Genomic DNA, 15,754 nt, shown 5'->3' with positions numbered 1-15,754 from the left:
TCCTGCTGGTAGCTGTTTTGACTCTAGGCTTGCTTTACTTACAGTAACAGTCCTCATTGAGCTCTGAGTATGGCCTGTATTCCTTTATTATTATTATTTTATTCTACCAAGTTTAAAAAAAATAATGTATAAAGCTATCTTAGGGATCTGTAGAAGATTACATGCTCTTAAAACATGGAATTCTGACCTTTTCAATGAAAACAGGTCAGATCATAATTCATATTGTCAAAAAAGCTTTAGATGGAAGGGCCTGAGAGATGTATTACAGATCTTTTCCATTTCCATCCTGCTGCCATCTTACTAGTCTTAAGTGGAATTCTTGTATCTCTTTCAAACTTATACAAACAGAAACTCTCCCACAAAATAACCATGGAAAATTTTCACTTTAAATTAATTTTTACCTTTGTTTTTTCCTACCTGGAAGTAAGTGCTCAGTGCATATGTCTTGGATTGAATAAACTTATTGGGAAATCTTTTCTCTAAACTTGAAATGGAATTGAAACAGCAGAAAAAGCTGAATGGAAGGAAAAAGAAATTAAGGTGAAGGAATGATTACACAGAAGAATAATTTGGGAAAATGTGGGTGTGGATAGCATCTCAGAGAAAATTTGGTAGATTTACAAATTTGAGAATTGGAAATAAAGGTAATTTTGAAAATTGAATATAAATGGGATAAGGATAAAAAGGTGGGAGAAATGCTTGTGAACATTTTGGATGTGTCTGTTGATTAAATGTTAGAGTTTTCTGGTTCAGTTGTTTAATAATAGTTTGCCAAGTAGAAAATGAGTTGAGGTGATTTTGCATTTTTTTTACTGGTTGCAGTGTTTTTAGATGAGAGATGGCACTTTTTAGGCAATTTCATACTTTTATTCATATTACTTGTCAAAATGTTTTTGGTAGTTTTAACACAGAAGAGACATCATTTTAAAAATTAAATTTATGAGCTCAAGCTAGATTTTCAAGTGTGTGAGTATAATAGTGCCACATAGGCTTGCTTGAAATTTCTCCTTCTCTTTCTTTTTAAGAGTTTATTGTTTTCTTTAGCAAATGCAGTGGAAAAGTGTAGAGAGAAGCTGTGTTTGTCTGAATTTTGGCTTTAATTTTAAATGGGCATTTCAGAGGCCACGAGAAAGGAAGATAGATTGTGTGTCTTGAAACTGTTCCTAGCAGTCTTTGCCATGCTTGCAATTGCTTAATTTGTGATACAACTGACCCTAGGCCAGAGTGCTTGCAATAATAAAATATTTTGTTAGAATGGCTATGATTGTTTAGTTATAAGATATTATTTATGATAAGATAATATAAAAAAGAATTCATAAAATTGGAAAAAAAATGAAGGTGAAATTATAATTGAGTAAAAACTCTTTGGTGGTGATAAACGAGGCTGCTAAGTTTACCATGGAATTTTTAAAAAATTATTTTAAGGTCTGAAATGATAGAACTGGTAAATATTTTTACTATAGAAAGCAGTGTTATATACGTATGAGTGTGTGTGTGTGTGTGTATGTATGTGTGTGTGTGTGTGTGTGTATATGTATATATGTACTCCTATAGAAAGTTATGTTTCTTCTGGTCATTTAAAAACCAGAATTAGTTGCACGCTGTTTACGTGATTTGTTCTTCAACTCAGTGGAAAGTTAAAAGTGCTTTTCTTTTCTGACTTGTCAGAAAGTAGTAACATTTTTGGCCATCTACTGAATGTTAATGATAAGACATTGTTATATATCAGAATTATAATTTCAGATTTTTTAAAATTCTTTCCACAGAATATAATCCAAGAACAATACAATGTTAATTCTCTCTATGTTCAACTCCATAAGGATCTTCACTAAGGAGTTGCAGTGAGACAAACACTGAGAATAATTTTTCTTCAGTACAATGTGGTGAAGTGGAGGAACTGAAATTATCCACTTCTGTACAGGCTAAAGACTTAAAATGTGTGTTGCTTTATGAACAGAAGCAGTTCTGGAGTGAACTGAGCGTCTGAAAATGCGGCCATGGACTGGTTCCTGGCGTTGGATTATGCTCATCCTCTTTGCTTGGGGAACTTTACTCTTCTATATTGGTGGACACCTGGTACGAGACAGTGAGCACCCGGATCATTCTAGTCGCGAATTGTCCAAGATACTTGCTAAACTTGAACGTTTAAAGCAACAAAATGAAGACTTAAGGCGGATGGCAGAATCTCTCAGGTAGGATCTAAAAATAAAATTATTCAGAAAAAAATATATATATAAAATAAAATCAGATTTAAAGTTTGTTTTAAACTTCAAATTTAGCATATTTAAAAACGTGGAAGTATTTGAGTCAGTGCTTTAACTGAAAATGTGCCAAAACATTTAAAGAAGTTAAATAATGTTGTGCATGTTGTTTTGCTTTAATTTAAAGTTATTATTTGTCTGAGTGCTGCTGCCACTATAATAGAGTTCTGTATGTGACTGACTCCTCACTGTCAACTTCAAACAGCTGCAATTGTTGTGATGTTTAAACCAATTAGAAAAGCTAGTGACTTTTGTGCATTTGTGTGAAGTAACTGAAAGCTTTCATTTTAAAATTGTGAAAATTTGTACACCTTGTTGAAGGTATGTGTGAACTTGCTGAAGATGAACTGCTTATCACTAATCTTTTTCTTTTCTTTGCTGCTAAACCTGTAATTTTACTTGTAGAATTGTGTGACCATTTCTCTTTTCCTTATTATTTGTTGCATTATGAATTGGAACTATTACAGTTCAAAACGTTTTCTTTCACCTTTTCAGACAGAATGCTCTTGACATAGGTATATCTTCTGATATCTCTGTCTTGTTTTCCCAAAAACTTGTCAAAGGAAGAACTTATTAGGGTAGATGTGATGCCACACCCAGGTTGCATCTAGGTTGCATGAACATCGCTGCACACAACCTTAAAAGCTTTACTTAATTGCAGGGACAAGTGTGGAGGCTTTGTAGAAAACCAGAGGAGCAGAACTCAGTACAAGATTTCAGGCAGTGGGAGAGTGGTATTTAAAACTTGTGTAAGTGATTCAGTGATCTGAATTCATTTACTTTTCCATCACAATCACATTCATGCACCTGGGCATGTGTAGAAGTGCTCTTGATAGCTGGCAATAAATTCAGGGCCTTCAGCACTTAATTCAAGCTTGTCAGCAAACATTTTGTCTCAGGAATTTTTTATTCTTTCTGGATGAGCGGGATATCTGGAGCCTGAAAACAGTCTTAACATTCCACTAGGAGATTGAGGAGGTACACTGTACTTTGCTATGGTTAATAATGTAAGATCCATTGCAAGGTCAAAGTGCTAATTAGAAAATAATTCAACAGCAGTGGTTTTTTGTAAATAAGTTCCTGACTTATTTACAAAATGTAAATGTGTCTATGTAACATGTAGATTATTGTTTACTCTGATTTGTATCAATAAAGCAATTAGTTTATTTCTAGTCTAAGCATGTTAGAGTAGAACATTCCTTCTCTGTACTTCAGATAACTGAAAATTTCTGGACTTAGACTGGATGATCAACTAGGATCATAACTGGATTCAATTCAGCGTTTATATGAATATGTTACTGAGATATTTCTGAGACCTTTTATCCTTGTGATTTTATGTAACTACAGAAAAATTTGAAATTCCTGCACAAGAAAATCTAAAATGACTTTAAAGGCCTATTTGATTAGCAGCACACATACATGTACCTGGGATTGGAAGACACAGTTTTTTGAAGGAAGTAATCTGAGATTGGTGAAGCAGTAGACTTTGAGAGAAGTGATGTAAGACAGTGTAAAGGCTTTCCATTATTTTTGTTGAACAAAATCCACGATGTTTTTGTAGAAAATTCACAAATATGTTTGAAAGATGTTTATTGTTCAACCCTCATCATTATTAATCACAAACGTGAGAAAGGATTTCAGTGTGTATTGGCCAGATAGAGCAAGTGATGGTAAAAATAACTGTTGGCTTTAAAATAGCCTGTTCACAGTTTTATAGTAACATGATTACCTAACAGGAGGTGGTAGCTAACAGTCAATTGTTTCAGTATGTATCCTTCAAGAGATTAGTGCTGCTGTAAACATATATCAAAGAAACGAAATCACCTCAACTTCAGAAAATAAATTAGAAGATTACTGTTGCTCTAGATGTGGAATATATTGCGTCATGAAACAGGGTTAAGTATACTCACAAATTTAACGTTTCAATATTAATTCCAACTAAAAGTCATTGGGAATTTAAACATAACAGGAGTGCCTAGCTGGAAAATTGCAGTAATAAACGTTTGATTAACTTCACAAAATAAACATATTTTGACATAATTAGATAAAATTTGTGGGTGGAGAAGATGCCTCAAGTTAATTTATCTCAGTGGGCAAAGCAGCTTTGTGAATGGCAAAAAACTACCATAGTATTCTGCTCTGCCATTAATATCAGATAGCTATGGCAAGGAGGAAAGGAACAGAAAGAGAATATGATTACAAGAACTGTGTAGCTAGAAGTCATCGAACCAATTTCTGTTCTGAAATTAGAGAAAACTGGTATCTGATCTTTTATTGCTTGGAGTCCTTAGTTATATAGTAAAATATGTTTAAAAACAGTACATTTTGATTGCCTAGTATTTCTCATCATGGTGGGTTCCTGTGGCTTCTTTGACTTCATCTTCACTTGATAAAAGAGCTCAATCATGTGGGATGGTTGAAACTAAGTCAGATTATGCTTAGTTACATTTAATTGTCCATGAAGCCAAGTATATGGCAACAAGAAGTGATCTTTCCACTCTGAGATTTGAATGCTATATTGCTACCAATTGGTGTATCAGCCTCCCATCCCCACAATCAAGAAAACAGATCCTGTGAACAGCTTAAGCATATGCAAAACCAAGCACATGAGAGCTGTTACTTGTCATATCAATGACAAAACTTTGTTTAACCCTGTTTTGCTTTATGATACTTAAAACACAAAAACATGTTTAACCCATGGTTGGTTTTCTTCTCTGTAGGGTGTGTGGAATGGGTGGGAAGTAAAATTAGGGTTTAGGGCAGTGAGAAGTCCTTGTTTTTTTTCTAAAATACTTGTGTTTGATTTCACAAAGGACATCATGTTCTCATCATTTTTATGTCTGTATTTTATTTCACATATTGTTTGAGAATGGTTCATATTTTTATAACATTTTTTGTGAGTTTATGTGAGATACTTTAAAAAACAACAAAAAAAAGTATCTTGACCATGCAGTAGTGTGACTTGGAACTATCCAGTATTTTTGAAAATTGCCTGAATTTAAGGTTTTCCTTTATGAATGTAGTGCACTTTGATATTGCACTTCTGATGACGTCAGGTATCGTTTCCTTTTTACAGTGAATTAGGAAAACCTTAGGTGAGAAATGACTAGCTTTTTCATTTGTCAGTATGATCCCATGTGAAAACTTTACTTGTGGGCTGTAAATAGGCACAGATCTATACTAGTATTTCCAAAGAGAAATGAAATTAAAGGTGCTTTGTATTGCCTGAGTTTTAGAAATTATGTCCATGATTATCGCTGTATAAAGAGTTTTGGAGAATTACCATAATCCTTACATATTTATAAACAATGTTGGTATGACCAAATCTGGCTTTATTTTAGAAGTAGCCTACATGTCATCTGTACAAAATAGAAATAACATGAAGTTTTTTTCTACATTTTACTGTTCTATTTTCAGTAGAATTGAAAGAGCTCTTTCAATAACACGTTATAGATGTCATAGGTCTTGCAACAAGAAGAGAAATCTTCACTACAATTTTTGTTATTACTTGTGGAAAACATGCTACAATGTAGAATAAATCACAATATTGCATAATTTTTCATTGTTAGCCTGCATTGCAATTTCGTCTGAAGTTTGAATTTACTAGTATGTTTCTGATACGATTGCTGAAAGCTGTCATTGTTGCATATAAGTGACCTAAGGCCTTTAGGAGGAGGGGAGCTTAAAGTTACTTTTACAATTTCTGATTTTTGTAAATGGAAGCTGGAAAAGGTGTTTGTATGCCATCATCTGTTCCCTAGACTTCATATAAAGGTGTATTAATGGTTCGGAATATTCATGTACTCCTTTGTAAGTTGCTGGGAAGATGTTTGCAGTTTTGTCTTTTGCTGTTAGTGGCATCCTTTCCTGGCATATTTGCATGACATTATAGGAACCATCATTTTCAGAATTCTCTTTGGGGAAACAGATAATTTTGTTAAATGTGTTCATATTATGTTTGTATTACTAATATGTCACACTTCATTTATATTTAACAATATGTATTTATTCCCCAAAGTCTACTAAACATTACATAGTGTAGAACCTGCAATTGTTTTAATAAATACAATAACCTATTTCTTATTTGAATAGGACCAAGTGTTAAAAAGTGGAGCAGGAGTGAAAAAGGGCGAAATGTAATCAAATAAAACTAAGAACCAGTTATTCTAGATATTATTTTTGTATTTCTGAGTGTAGCGTCAGAGCAAAGAGATAGTACTTTCATTTTGAAAGAGCACTATAAGTGCTTTAATGCAGTTGGAGCTGAGGCTGGACAGAATCCAACCCCGGGATCAATTGATCATATGCAAATCTAATTATTAGAATGCTTCTGTCTATTTTCTGAGCAGTTTCTGGATGCAGAAAGCCTGAAGAACATAGTAAGTGTTGAAAGGGAATTGGATGCAAAAGATATTTTTGATGCAGTTTAAAATATTATTTTAAAATATTATTTAAAAAGATTATTTTCTATTAGGTGCATTTAAATGATGCAAATTCAAGGTTGAAATGATCTCACGGGGCCAAGGTGTGAGGAGGAAAATCATTCAGGTATATGCTGCGGATTTCTGCTCTTTATTGGGTTTTTTTTTCAATAATGAATTAAGGAAAGGGGCACATCTTCAGTGGGTATAAATCAGCACTGCTGCTTTAAATTGGCTAGGACTTCTCACTGGAGATAACCTTTAGTATTTCCTTTCAGTTTTATTTACTAGGGTGGTTTGAAGTAAAAAATTCCTTCTGTTTGTTTGTACTCACTAATAATCAATAAAGAAAAGACTATCCTAATGTAGATTAAGTTATTTGTGAACCTTCTAATACTATACAAAGAGCTCAGAAAGGTGTAAATGAAAGAATGAGAAAATATTTGCACGGGAACCATTAAGTCGTGGACTGAATCTGTGATGGAGCACCTGGCGAGGGTGCATCACCAGCCCTGGGAGCACAAGTGCAAACAATTCAGCTCCCTTACCTCATTTTAGGACTGGCAGCTGACACTGAAGGATCTCTACTTGAAGATTCTCTCCTGAAGGAGATCCTAGTAAGTTGTGATCCTCAGAAAGGGGTAAACTACTCCTTCTTTATAACCAAATTGTGATCACTGACTTTAAGTGATCTGAAACTGATTAAAAGCAGCTATATCTGCTGCTGCTGCCTATTTGTGTGAGCTTTTGACATCTAACAGTTTTCCTTTTGTTGATTAATTATTGTAAACTTCTAAATACATTGGAAGTTGGAAAATATTAGCATATATTTATATTTTCTGGTTAAAATTTGTTTATAATGTTTTAACAATTTGGCAGCTAATTGAATATTGCTGCATTACATTTTTGAGTGCTTTTTGCTTTTGGAGATTCAGGTTACAGAGGGTTAATTTACCATCCATCCATATTACAAGAATTTAAAAAATGGCCTCAGTGACATGTCTGGTGGGGGTTACACTTAATTCTTCTTTTTTTTTTCTTAGAGCGCAGCTGGATTTATTAAACAAGGGATGAAGCAGAAACTGCTTTTTTATATAACCTTTAAACATCAGAAAGATTAGTTCTACAGTAATATATTTATGAGTTCATTATGTAAAAGAGTGATATTTATGTTAAACTGGTAAGAAACAGCATGTGGATATAACAACTTGTAAGTACTGAGGCAAATGCTTAAAATAAAACTACTGTTTGATGTATTATCATGGCTGACTGTGTGAATGGGTTATAAATCTATTTACTTTGTATTTATAACTTAATTTACAGTGTTATCATAGCAATAAATGAAGGTTAGTGCTAGATGCTTACTGACATTTTCATTATAGTTGACATGAATGATCATCATTCAGATAAAGTTGTTTTAAATTCACTTCTGAAATTTTAAGGAGCAAGTCAGTTGTCAGGGCTCATTTTGATGTGGAAACTTGTGTATATCTTTTTTCAATGAGAAATCTTATTTGTAAGTATGCGTTATTCATAGGATTGTCTGCACTGGAAACTATCTGAATAAATACTGTGAACTAGGTAGAGATTGCAAACACTTTTCCCTCAAATGTTACCTTATCTTCAACTCAAGGATGTACTTGTAGAAGGCATTAACAAGAAGGCTGTGCTAATTACTGATGAGAATTTTTTCCTTAATTGTAAGACAAGAGGAAGACAGTAGTTCCAAGTCTAACAAAGTAACAGATTAAGGAAAAAGAAGTTATCTTTGTTATCCTAAAGTGGTGTAATTTTCAAAAATCCAAAGTAGTAGTTTAGGATAATCCCTTCCTACCTCCATCCTTTTTATCTTGCAGGGTAAGTACCGTAAACATTTTCCCTGCACTACGTCAGAGCAAGTTGAGTTTTAAATGGCATATACTTCTCTTGTTTAAAGTCTTGGTTGTATGAGGTGCTAACAGTTATTGTGCTTCATTCATATTATCCATCCTTCTGTAGGATTTAATTGCTATCTTAGCAGACTGAATTTATGTTTGGAGGGTTTGTAGGCTATCTGAAGATTTCCAATGATAACAATTCTATATCACACACCTTACCTCACAAGTTCTACTTCTATGGAATGTGACTTGTACAAAATAAGCTGCTCTATTTTTCCTTGAAAATTTACAGTAATTCTGTGGTGAGTTCTCCTGACACAAAACGGATGGATTACAAACAGGTTTCAGTGTTGTGGTTATAAAACCTACTGCAGGAGCTCAAATTCATTTCAATATTGTTTTTTTTTAATGTTGGTTTGTGCATCGTAATACCATGTGTTGGTACAGTATTGTACTACGCAGTTGTCAGAGAATCAAATTCACGAATATGTGGTCTTTGCTTGTTTATACAGGAGGAGGATGTTTTGTGAGTGCATGTTTTAGCTTGGAATATTTTCTATGGTTTTGTTATATTCACTCCCTCAGCTCACAACAAAACAAATGAGCAGTTATTGATCACTCCTTTCTATTTACCATGGTAGAATGAATGGCAAGAATTTTAATAGGCAGACAAAATATCTCATACTAATTTAATTATCCCTAAATTGCTTCTAATACAGAGGTTTAAGACTAGAATTTTTTACTAAATTTCAATCAGGCCGCATAGCCTTCTTTTATCTTTTTCTTCCCTCTCTCAGGTGAAATAAAAAAAGGAAGGGGGGGGGTCTTAATGTAGTGCTTCATGTAATACACTTTTCTTATATGCATATTGAGTATTTATCCCTTTCCAATGTTTAGTTGCAAATGGACTCCATCATCTCCTAAATTTATGTTACTATTTCATTATCCAGATCTGAGAGACATTGAGGTTAATGACAGCCTTCTAAAGATTCTACTGAGATGTAATTTCAGTTCTAGGGTAATGATAAATCCTTCTAGCCTCCATTTTCTCTGTGCAAGAGGCATCATTGGTCTGGCATAAGATCTTTCATTGTCTTGAAACTGTGTATGTATGTGTGGAAAGAGTATCTCTTTATGATCACATACTATTTGGTGATAATGACGAATCATCTTTGTGTTCTCCAAGGTTGTATTCTTTATTATTTTAGGGATTTTCCTCCTCCTTTTCCTATTCAGGGTCATCTTTTACAAAAGTTTTGTAAAAAAATGGAGCAATGCTCAGATCCACCAGAAGTTTCATTTCTGCGTAGTTAAAAAGGGTTTTTATTTTCTCTCCCTTAGTTTTTTATTCATGAAGCACATATCATCTAATTTCTATTCTTTAACAGTTTCAGTTTGTTAATTTGTTGATTCAATTTGAGATGATGAGCAAATCTCTATAATACTCTAAGGGCTGATATGTGACTCACAGGTTTTGGGATCAGTATTTCCATATTTCTCTTGTGCTTACACACTAAAGATTTCACAAATGGATGTCGCATTTGCTAGTGTTGTTTTAGGTCACCAGTCACTGAGATAACTGCAGTCATGAAAAATTTTCAATATAGTGCATTTAAGAAGCTAGGATCTTGTGCTGAATCTTAAAAAAAACAAAACAAACACATTGAAATCATGTTTATATATGTAAGACAATTAATTCAAAAGTGGAATTGCTTTGCTGGAGTCCTGGCTCTCTAGAAATATGCAGCCAGCATTCAAGAGCTGAATGTACTTTTTGTAAAAAATAAAATGTAGTCAGAACTTGAATCTTTTAAAGGCACATCCCTGAATTAGCCTTTGCCTGTGTGTCTTTCAGTCCAACAAACACTTTTTCCTATCAGAAAAGGAGTTAAGCTGCTGCAAATACTGATTTCCTACAAAGGAGCTTGGATTGGTATCTTCTGTGAGGGAAAGTCTTGTAAACAGCCTAGCTTAATGCTATGTTGAATCTATGTGCTGCAGCTGTGTTATGCATTGTTCTATGTCTTTGAGTTTTTAATATCTTTATATCTTTGATTTCTTCTAGTTAAAGAGAAAAATAAAAGCCAAGAACAAAGCTAACATGGAACAAAAGTCAGAGGAGAGATGAATTATCACACACAATTTAGCAAATGTAACTTGTTTATAAATCATATTTCTTTATTTTGTCTGTCCTAGGATACCAGATGGACCCATTGATCAGGGACCAGCTGCAGGAAAAGTACATGCTTTAGAGGAACAACTTTTAAAGGCCAAAGAACAGATAGAAAACTATAAGAAGCAGACAGGAGATGGTTAGTAGATAAGTTCTCTTTTACTTCTAAACATTGTTTTTGCTATTCCGTGTCATAAATGTTTTAGTTTCTTAACAATTGCTGATGTGTTTTTTCTTTTTTTTTTCTCTCTGATTTTAATAGGAGGCCTTGGAAAGGACCATGAAATACTGAGGAGAAGGATTGAAAATGGGGCTAAAGAACTCTGGTTTTTCCTCCAGAGTGAATTAAAGAAGTTAAAAAATTTAGAAGGAAGTGAACTGCAAAGGCGCATAGATGAATTTCTGTCTGATTTGGGGCACCAGGAAAGGTATTTGTATTATCTGCTTTTGCATGTATAGCGGAAGGACTATGGATTGATTTAAGTAAAATATTGATGTACCGCTTAAAAATTTATTTGTATACGTTTCTGCTATTTGGGCTAAAATAGCATGTCTGAAGCATGAAAACAAAATTATAATTTTATTTAATGGGGGTGTAAATTATATATTCAGTTTATGTTACTACAGCTTACAGTGTGACTCTAACTTTGGTTTTTAATTGAAAGACCTGGGCTTCAGATGCCAGTTGTTGCTTTTTACTTGCATCTATGCATATGCATGTATGCTGTTTTGGTTTAACCCCAGCAGGCAGATATCTCAGCACTGCACAGCCCCTTGCTCACTCTGCAAAGGTGGAATGGGGGGAATTGGAAAGATAAAAGTATAAGAACTTGTAGTTTGAAAGAAGACAGTTTTCTAGGTAAAGCAAAAGCTGCGTATGCAAGCAAGTGAAGCAAGGAATTAATTCACTGCTTCCTCTCTGATGCTCAGACACTTGCAGGAAAATCAGGTGTGGCACATGTAGCAGTTTGTTGGAAAGACAAACCTCATTACTCTGAACATCCTCCCTCCTTCTTCACCCCAGCTTTTATTGCTAACTCCATATGATATGGAATGTCTTTGAGTCTGAGTCAGCAGTCCTAGCTGTGTCCCCTCCCAGCTCCTTGTGCATCCCCAGCTTTCTCATTGGCAGGGTAGCACAAAAAGTAGAAAAGTCCATAACTCCGTGTAAGCACTACTCAACTGAAACATCTGTATGTTACCACTGCTATTTTCATCAGAAATCCAAATCACGGTGTCATAAATTACATTGCTCATTGGATCATTACGTAATTGTAATTAATTTAAAATTCTGTAAGATCATTATTTCAGGATTAATTATCATTCTGAAGTCATTTCTCCCCCACCTTAAAAGCTTAATGGAGAATATATTAGAAGTTACCTTTAATAAAGTTTTCATTATTATGTTGCTGTTATATTCTGGCCTCCATATTGTTGAAATACTATTTGTAGTATACTAAAATTTGCTATGAGTTTTGTTCATTCTCAACAAAATTAATTCAGTAAGTGTTACAAATTCAGTGAAACCTCTGTAAACCTATTATATTTAAAATGTTATCTTCCCAACAGGATTACAGTGGCAATTTCTGTCTTGTTAGTAAACAGTCAGAAGAAAATTTTGGAGTTAATTAAATATACTACCTTAAACAAGTATCTCTCCCCAAAAAGCTGAGACACCTGCATGTTTGAACATCAGTAGTAAAGCATGAGCCTTTGAAAATATTACTGTAGTAGAAGGAAAACCTGGTAAGAAACTTTTGGAAGTCATGTAAAATAATATTTAAAACCAACAGTTTTAAAAAAAATGCTTTTGATTATTAGTCTGGGCAAAGACTTCAGTTGATTTAATTTTGTTATTTAATCTTTCAAACACTAAAATGTCACAGATTGATGGTGCTTAAAGTGAGTAGGGACCATTCAATTATCTGGAGTTATTGTCTATATAAAATAGATCATTACGTTTCATCCAATTATTTCTCTGCTGAGTGCAATAATGTATGTTTGAAGTAAAAGCAGTGCTTGGCTAAAACATAATTTTCTGAAAGACTCAGATCTTCAGTTAAACAGTCAACAAACAGATAAGCTAACCAATTCCCCAGGCAGTTTGTTTCAGTAGTTAACTCAGAAATATTTATTCTCTTCAAGAATTATTTTCTTTTAGGCTTCTTAGACTTCAAGCCATTGACTCCTGACATACCTTTTAAACTGTGTATCAAAACTGGAGCAAATAGTATAATGTCAGACTTACTGGGATCTGTCACAGTGACTAAATAACTTCTGTATATCCTACTGCTGTGTTTGTATACCTTAGCTGACATTAGGCTGTGACGACAGCTGAATCTTGAATCGTGGTGTGATTTGATGGCAGAATGTTTTTTTGTCCCTCCATTACAGTTGGAAAGATTAACGTGGTGGAAACGCGATAGAGGAGCATAACAGCAAAGGGACTAGCACTGATGAAATGGTGTTACAAGAGAAAGGAAAGGTGCTCATCCATCTCTGAAGATCTGGGCTTGCAGGAAAGACTCCACAAGGGAGTGATCTTCAACCATGAATCCTTCCCCAGTGGCAGTCAGCCCTTAAATGGGGTCTAAGAGAGGTGCAGCCAGGCTCCACCCCTTCTGGTCACACAGGAATTGCTTTCATCTGTGCTCCCAGGGCTGACTGGGTCCTTTCCCCGGTGCTCAATCAGTGAGTGGTTCAGGCTATGACTTGACAGTTACCATACATCCTGCCTCCCAGCATGAGTTGTTTTCTTATTCCTTTCTTTCCAACACCAATGACTGCTAGTTCATTAAACCAACATGCAAGTTACCTGTATTTTTGTTTGACAGCCTTGTCTTCATGTCTGTCTTTACTTAAGGATGTGAAGAAGCACATACTACTTAAACTAAATATTGAAAATGTACATTGTAGACCTCTGAAATTTATTAGATGAATCCTTCTATGGAATCACAGAATGGTTTGGGTTGGAAGGGATCTTTAAGATCACCTGGTTCTAATCTCCTGCTACAGGCAGGGACACCTTCCTCTGACCAGGTTGCTCAAAGCCCCATCTAGCCTGGCCTTTAATGCTTCCAGGGATGGGACATCTGCAACTTGACTGGGCAACCTGTTCCAGTATCTCACCAGCCTCACGGTAAATAATTTCTTCTGATATCTAGTCTAAATCTACCCTGTTCCAGTTCCCTTCATCCTGTCACGACATGTGCTTATAAAAAGTTCCTCCCCAGCTTTCCTGTAGGCCCCCTTCAGGTATTGGAAGTCTGCTATAAACCTCTTCTCCAAGCTGAAGAACCCAATCTCTCTCAGCCTGTCCTTATAGGGGAGGTGCTCCAGCCCTCTCTTTGTGGACCTTCTCTGGAACTGCTCCAACTACTCCATGTCCTTCTCGTGTTGGAGTCTCCAGAACTGGACACAATACTCCAGATGGGGTCTCATGAGAGCATAGTAGAACGGCAGAATTGAGCCTTCCTCAACCTGTTGGTTACTCTTGTCTTGATGCAACCCATGATATGATTGGCTTTCTGGGCTGCAAGCACATGTTGCCAGCTCATGTTGGATCTCCCATCAATCAGCACTCCCAAATCCTTCTCCTGCGGTCTGCTCTCAAACCATTACTTGCCCAATCAGTATCTGTGCTTGAGACTGCACCAGCTAAGATGTAGGACCATGCTCTTGGCCTTAGTGAGCATCATGAGATTGACATAGGCCCACCTCTCAAGCCTGTCCAGGTTCCTCTGGATAGCATCCCTTCCCCCTTGCGTGTCAAGTGCACTACTCAACTTGGAAGCCTGAAAGCATTGTAGTACTGGAAGAAGTTTGTAAGATACAATCAATAACAATTGTGCTTCTTCTAAAAAAATTAAATTTATTGTAAAATTAGTCTTACATTATTTTTCAAAAGCAAAATGTCATGCCTGTTGAGTCTTAGAAGCAAATCTGTGCAGGCATTCTATATGGTGAGGTCTTGAAACAAGACTAAAGTTTTTAAGCAAAAATTGAAAACTGAGAAATTAGTGGCTAGTTTTGTTTTTAAAAGTGTAGTGTGGTATTTCAAAATATGAAAACAAAAAGAAACAGTGTAAGAGAAAACGTGTACTCTGTATTTGCAATATTGACTTAAGGTACTGTAAAGATTTTGTGTTGCAAGATGCTCTTTTTTGTTGCTTCTAGTCCATAGTATGTTTGTTCTTTCACCTTTAAGGTCTGTCTGCTTCTTTCATTGTCATGTCAGTCTTTCTCAATAAGCTACAAGACAACTTCTAGCCTTCCCATGTGCAGCCTTTGGCCTGTGAGACACTGCTGTCTCTGGGGTTTTCTTTTCCCTTAAGATATGCAGTAGTCACCTAGACTGTTTTTTCCCCTACACACAGTCTTGACCTCTTCCCTGAAAATAAGCATAACTAGAATGAGCGAATCAAATGCTGTCACTCACTCTGAGAATCACAGGATTTGGGGTGTTTTGGTTGTTGATGTGTTTTTCTCCTTTGGAAGTATGTTGTGGAGTTGTTGATTTGTTTTGGAATTTAAGAAGTTGCTGAATGTCCTTGAAGATTGTTGATTGAAGAAATGAAGAATGATTGCCTATGTATCTTAACTAAATTTCATATGTTAAATATGAAATATGGGCATTATGTATACATACAGACTTGCACATTTCTAATCTGAATTATAGTATGAGAAAAGTAATATTGTTAATTTTAAGTACTTACAACAGTTTCTAATTTCTTTGATATGGGGGAAGCTGACATTGGGGTAGGGAATGATGAAATGACAAGATAGCTGTTGAAGAAAAGTAGCTAATTTTTCTCATGAACAAGATCTTGTGTAATATGGAAGACTTGCTTTTGTAGAGATGATAGACTTCAAGACAGTTTCTGTGACTCAAGTTAAGTAGTATTGGAGTTCCTTGTTGACCTTAATACTGTTATGCAAATGGACTATTACTAACATGATAGCGCTTCTACTGTCTGATGCCTTAATCATTATGTCTTAGTTGTGTCCTTGGATTGTGAAGAT

General features: G+C 35.1%; 1 protein-coding gene across 6 annotated transcripts in view; it reads left to right on the top strand.

Annotated features, from left to right (window-relative positions):
* FUT8 (fucosyltransferase 8) overlaps positions 1-15,754 on the top strand; it is a 78,964-nt gene that overhangs the window by 36,906 nt on the left and 26,304 nt on the right. For 4 of the 6 annotated variants that reach the window (XM_090140843.1, XM_090140842.1, XM_090140841.1 and 1 more), the window contains 3 exons: positions 1,767-2,192; positions 10,756-10,871; positions 10,995-11,160. In XM_090140843.1, the coding sequence (XP_089996969.1) occupies positions 1,990-2,192; positions 10,756-10,871; positions 10,995-11,160 (485 nt within the window). In that variant the 5' untranslated portion in view covers positions 1,767-1,989. Of the gene's footprint in view, positions 1-1,766; positions 2,193-10,755; positions 10,872-10,994; positions 11,161-12,290; positions 12,479-15,754 lie in introns of those variants that run through there. The other 2 variants (XM_090140845.1, XM_031593386.2) reach the window with 2 other exon arrangements.

The sequence above is a fragment of the Phasianus colchicus genome, chromosome 5, assembly GCF_987193195.1.
Source record: "Phasianus colchicus chromosome 5, bPhaCol1.hap1.1, whole genome shotgun sequence".
Classification (NCBI taxonomy): Eukaryota; Metazoa; Chordata; class Aves; order Galliformes; family Phasianidae; genus Phasianus; species Phasianus colchicus.
Note: the sequence above shows the minus strand (reverse complement) of the source record. Positions and strands in the feature narration are given on the sequence as shown.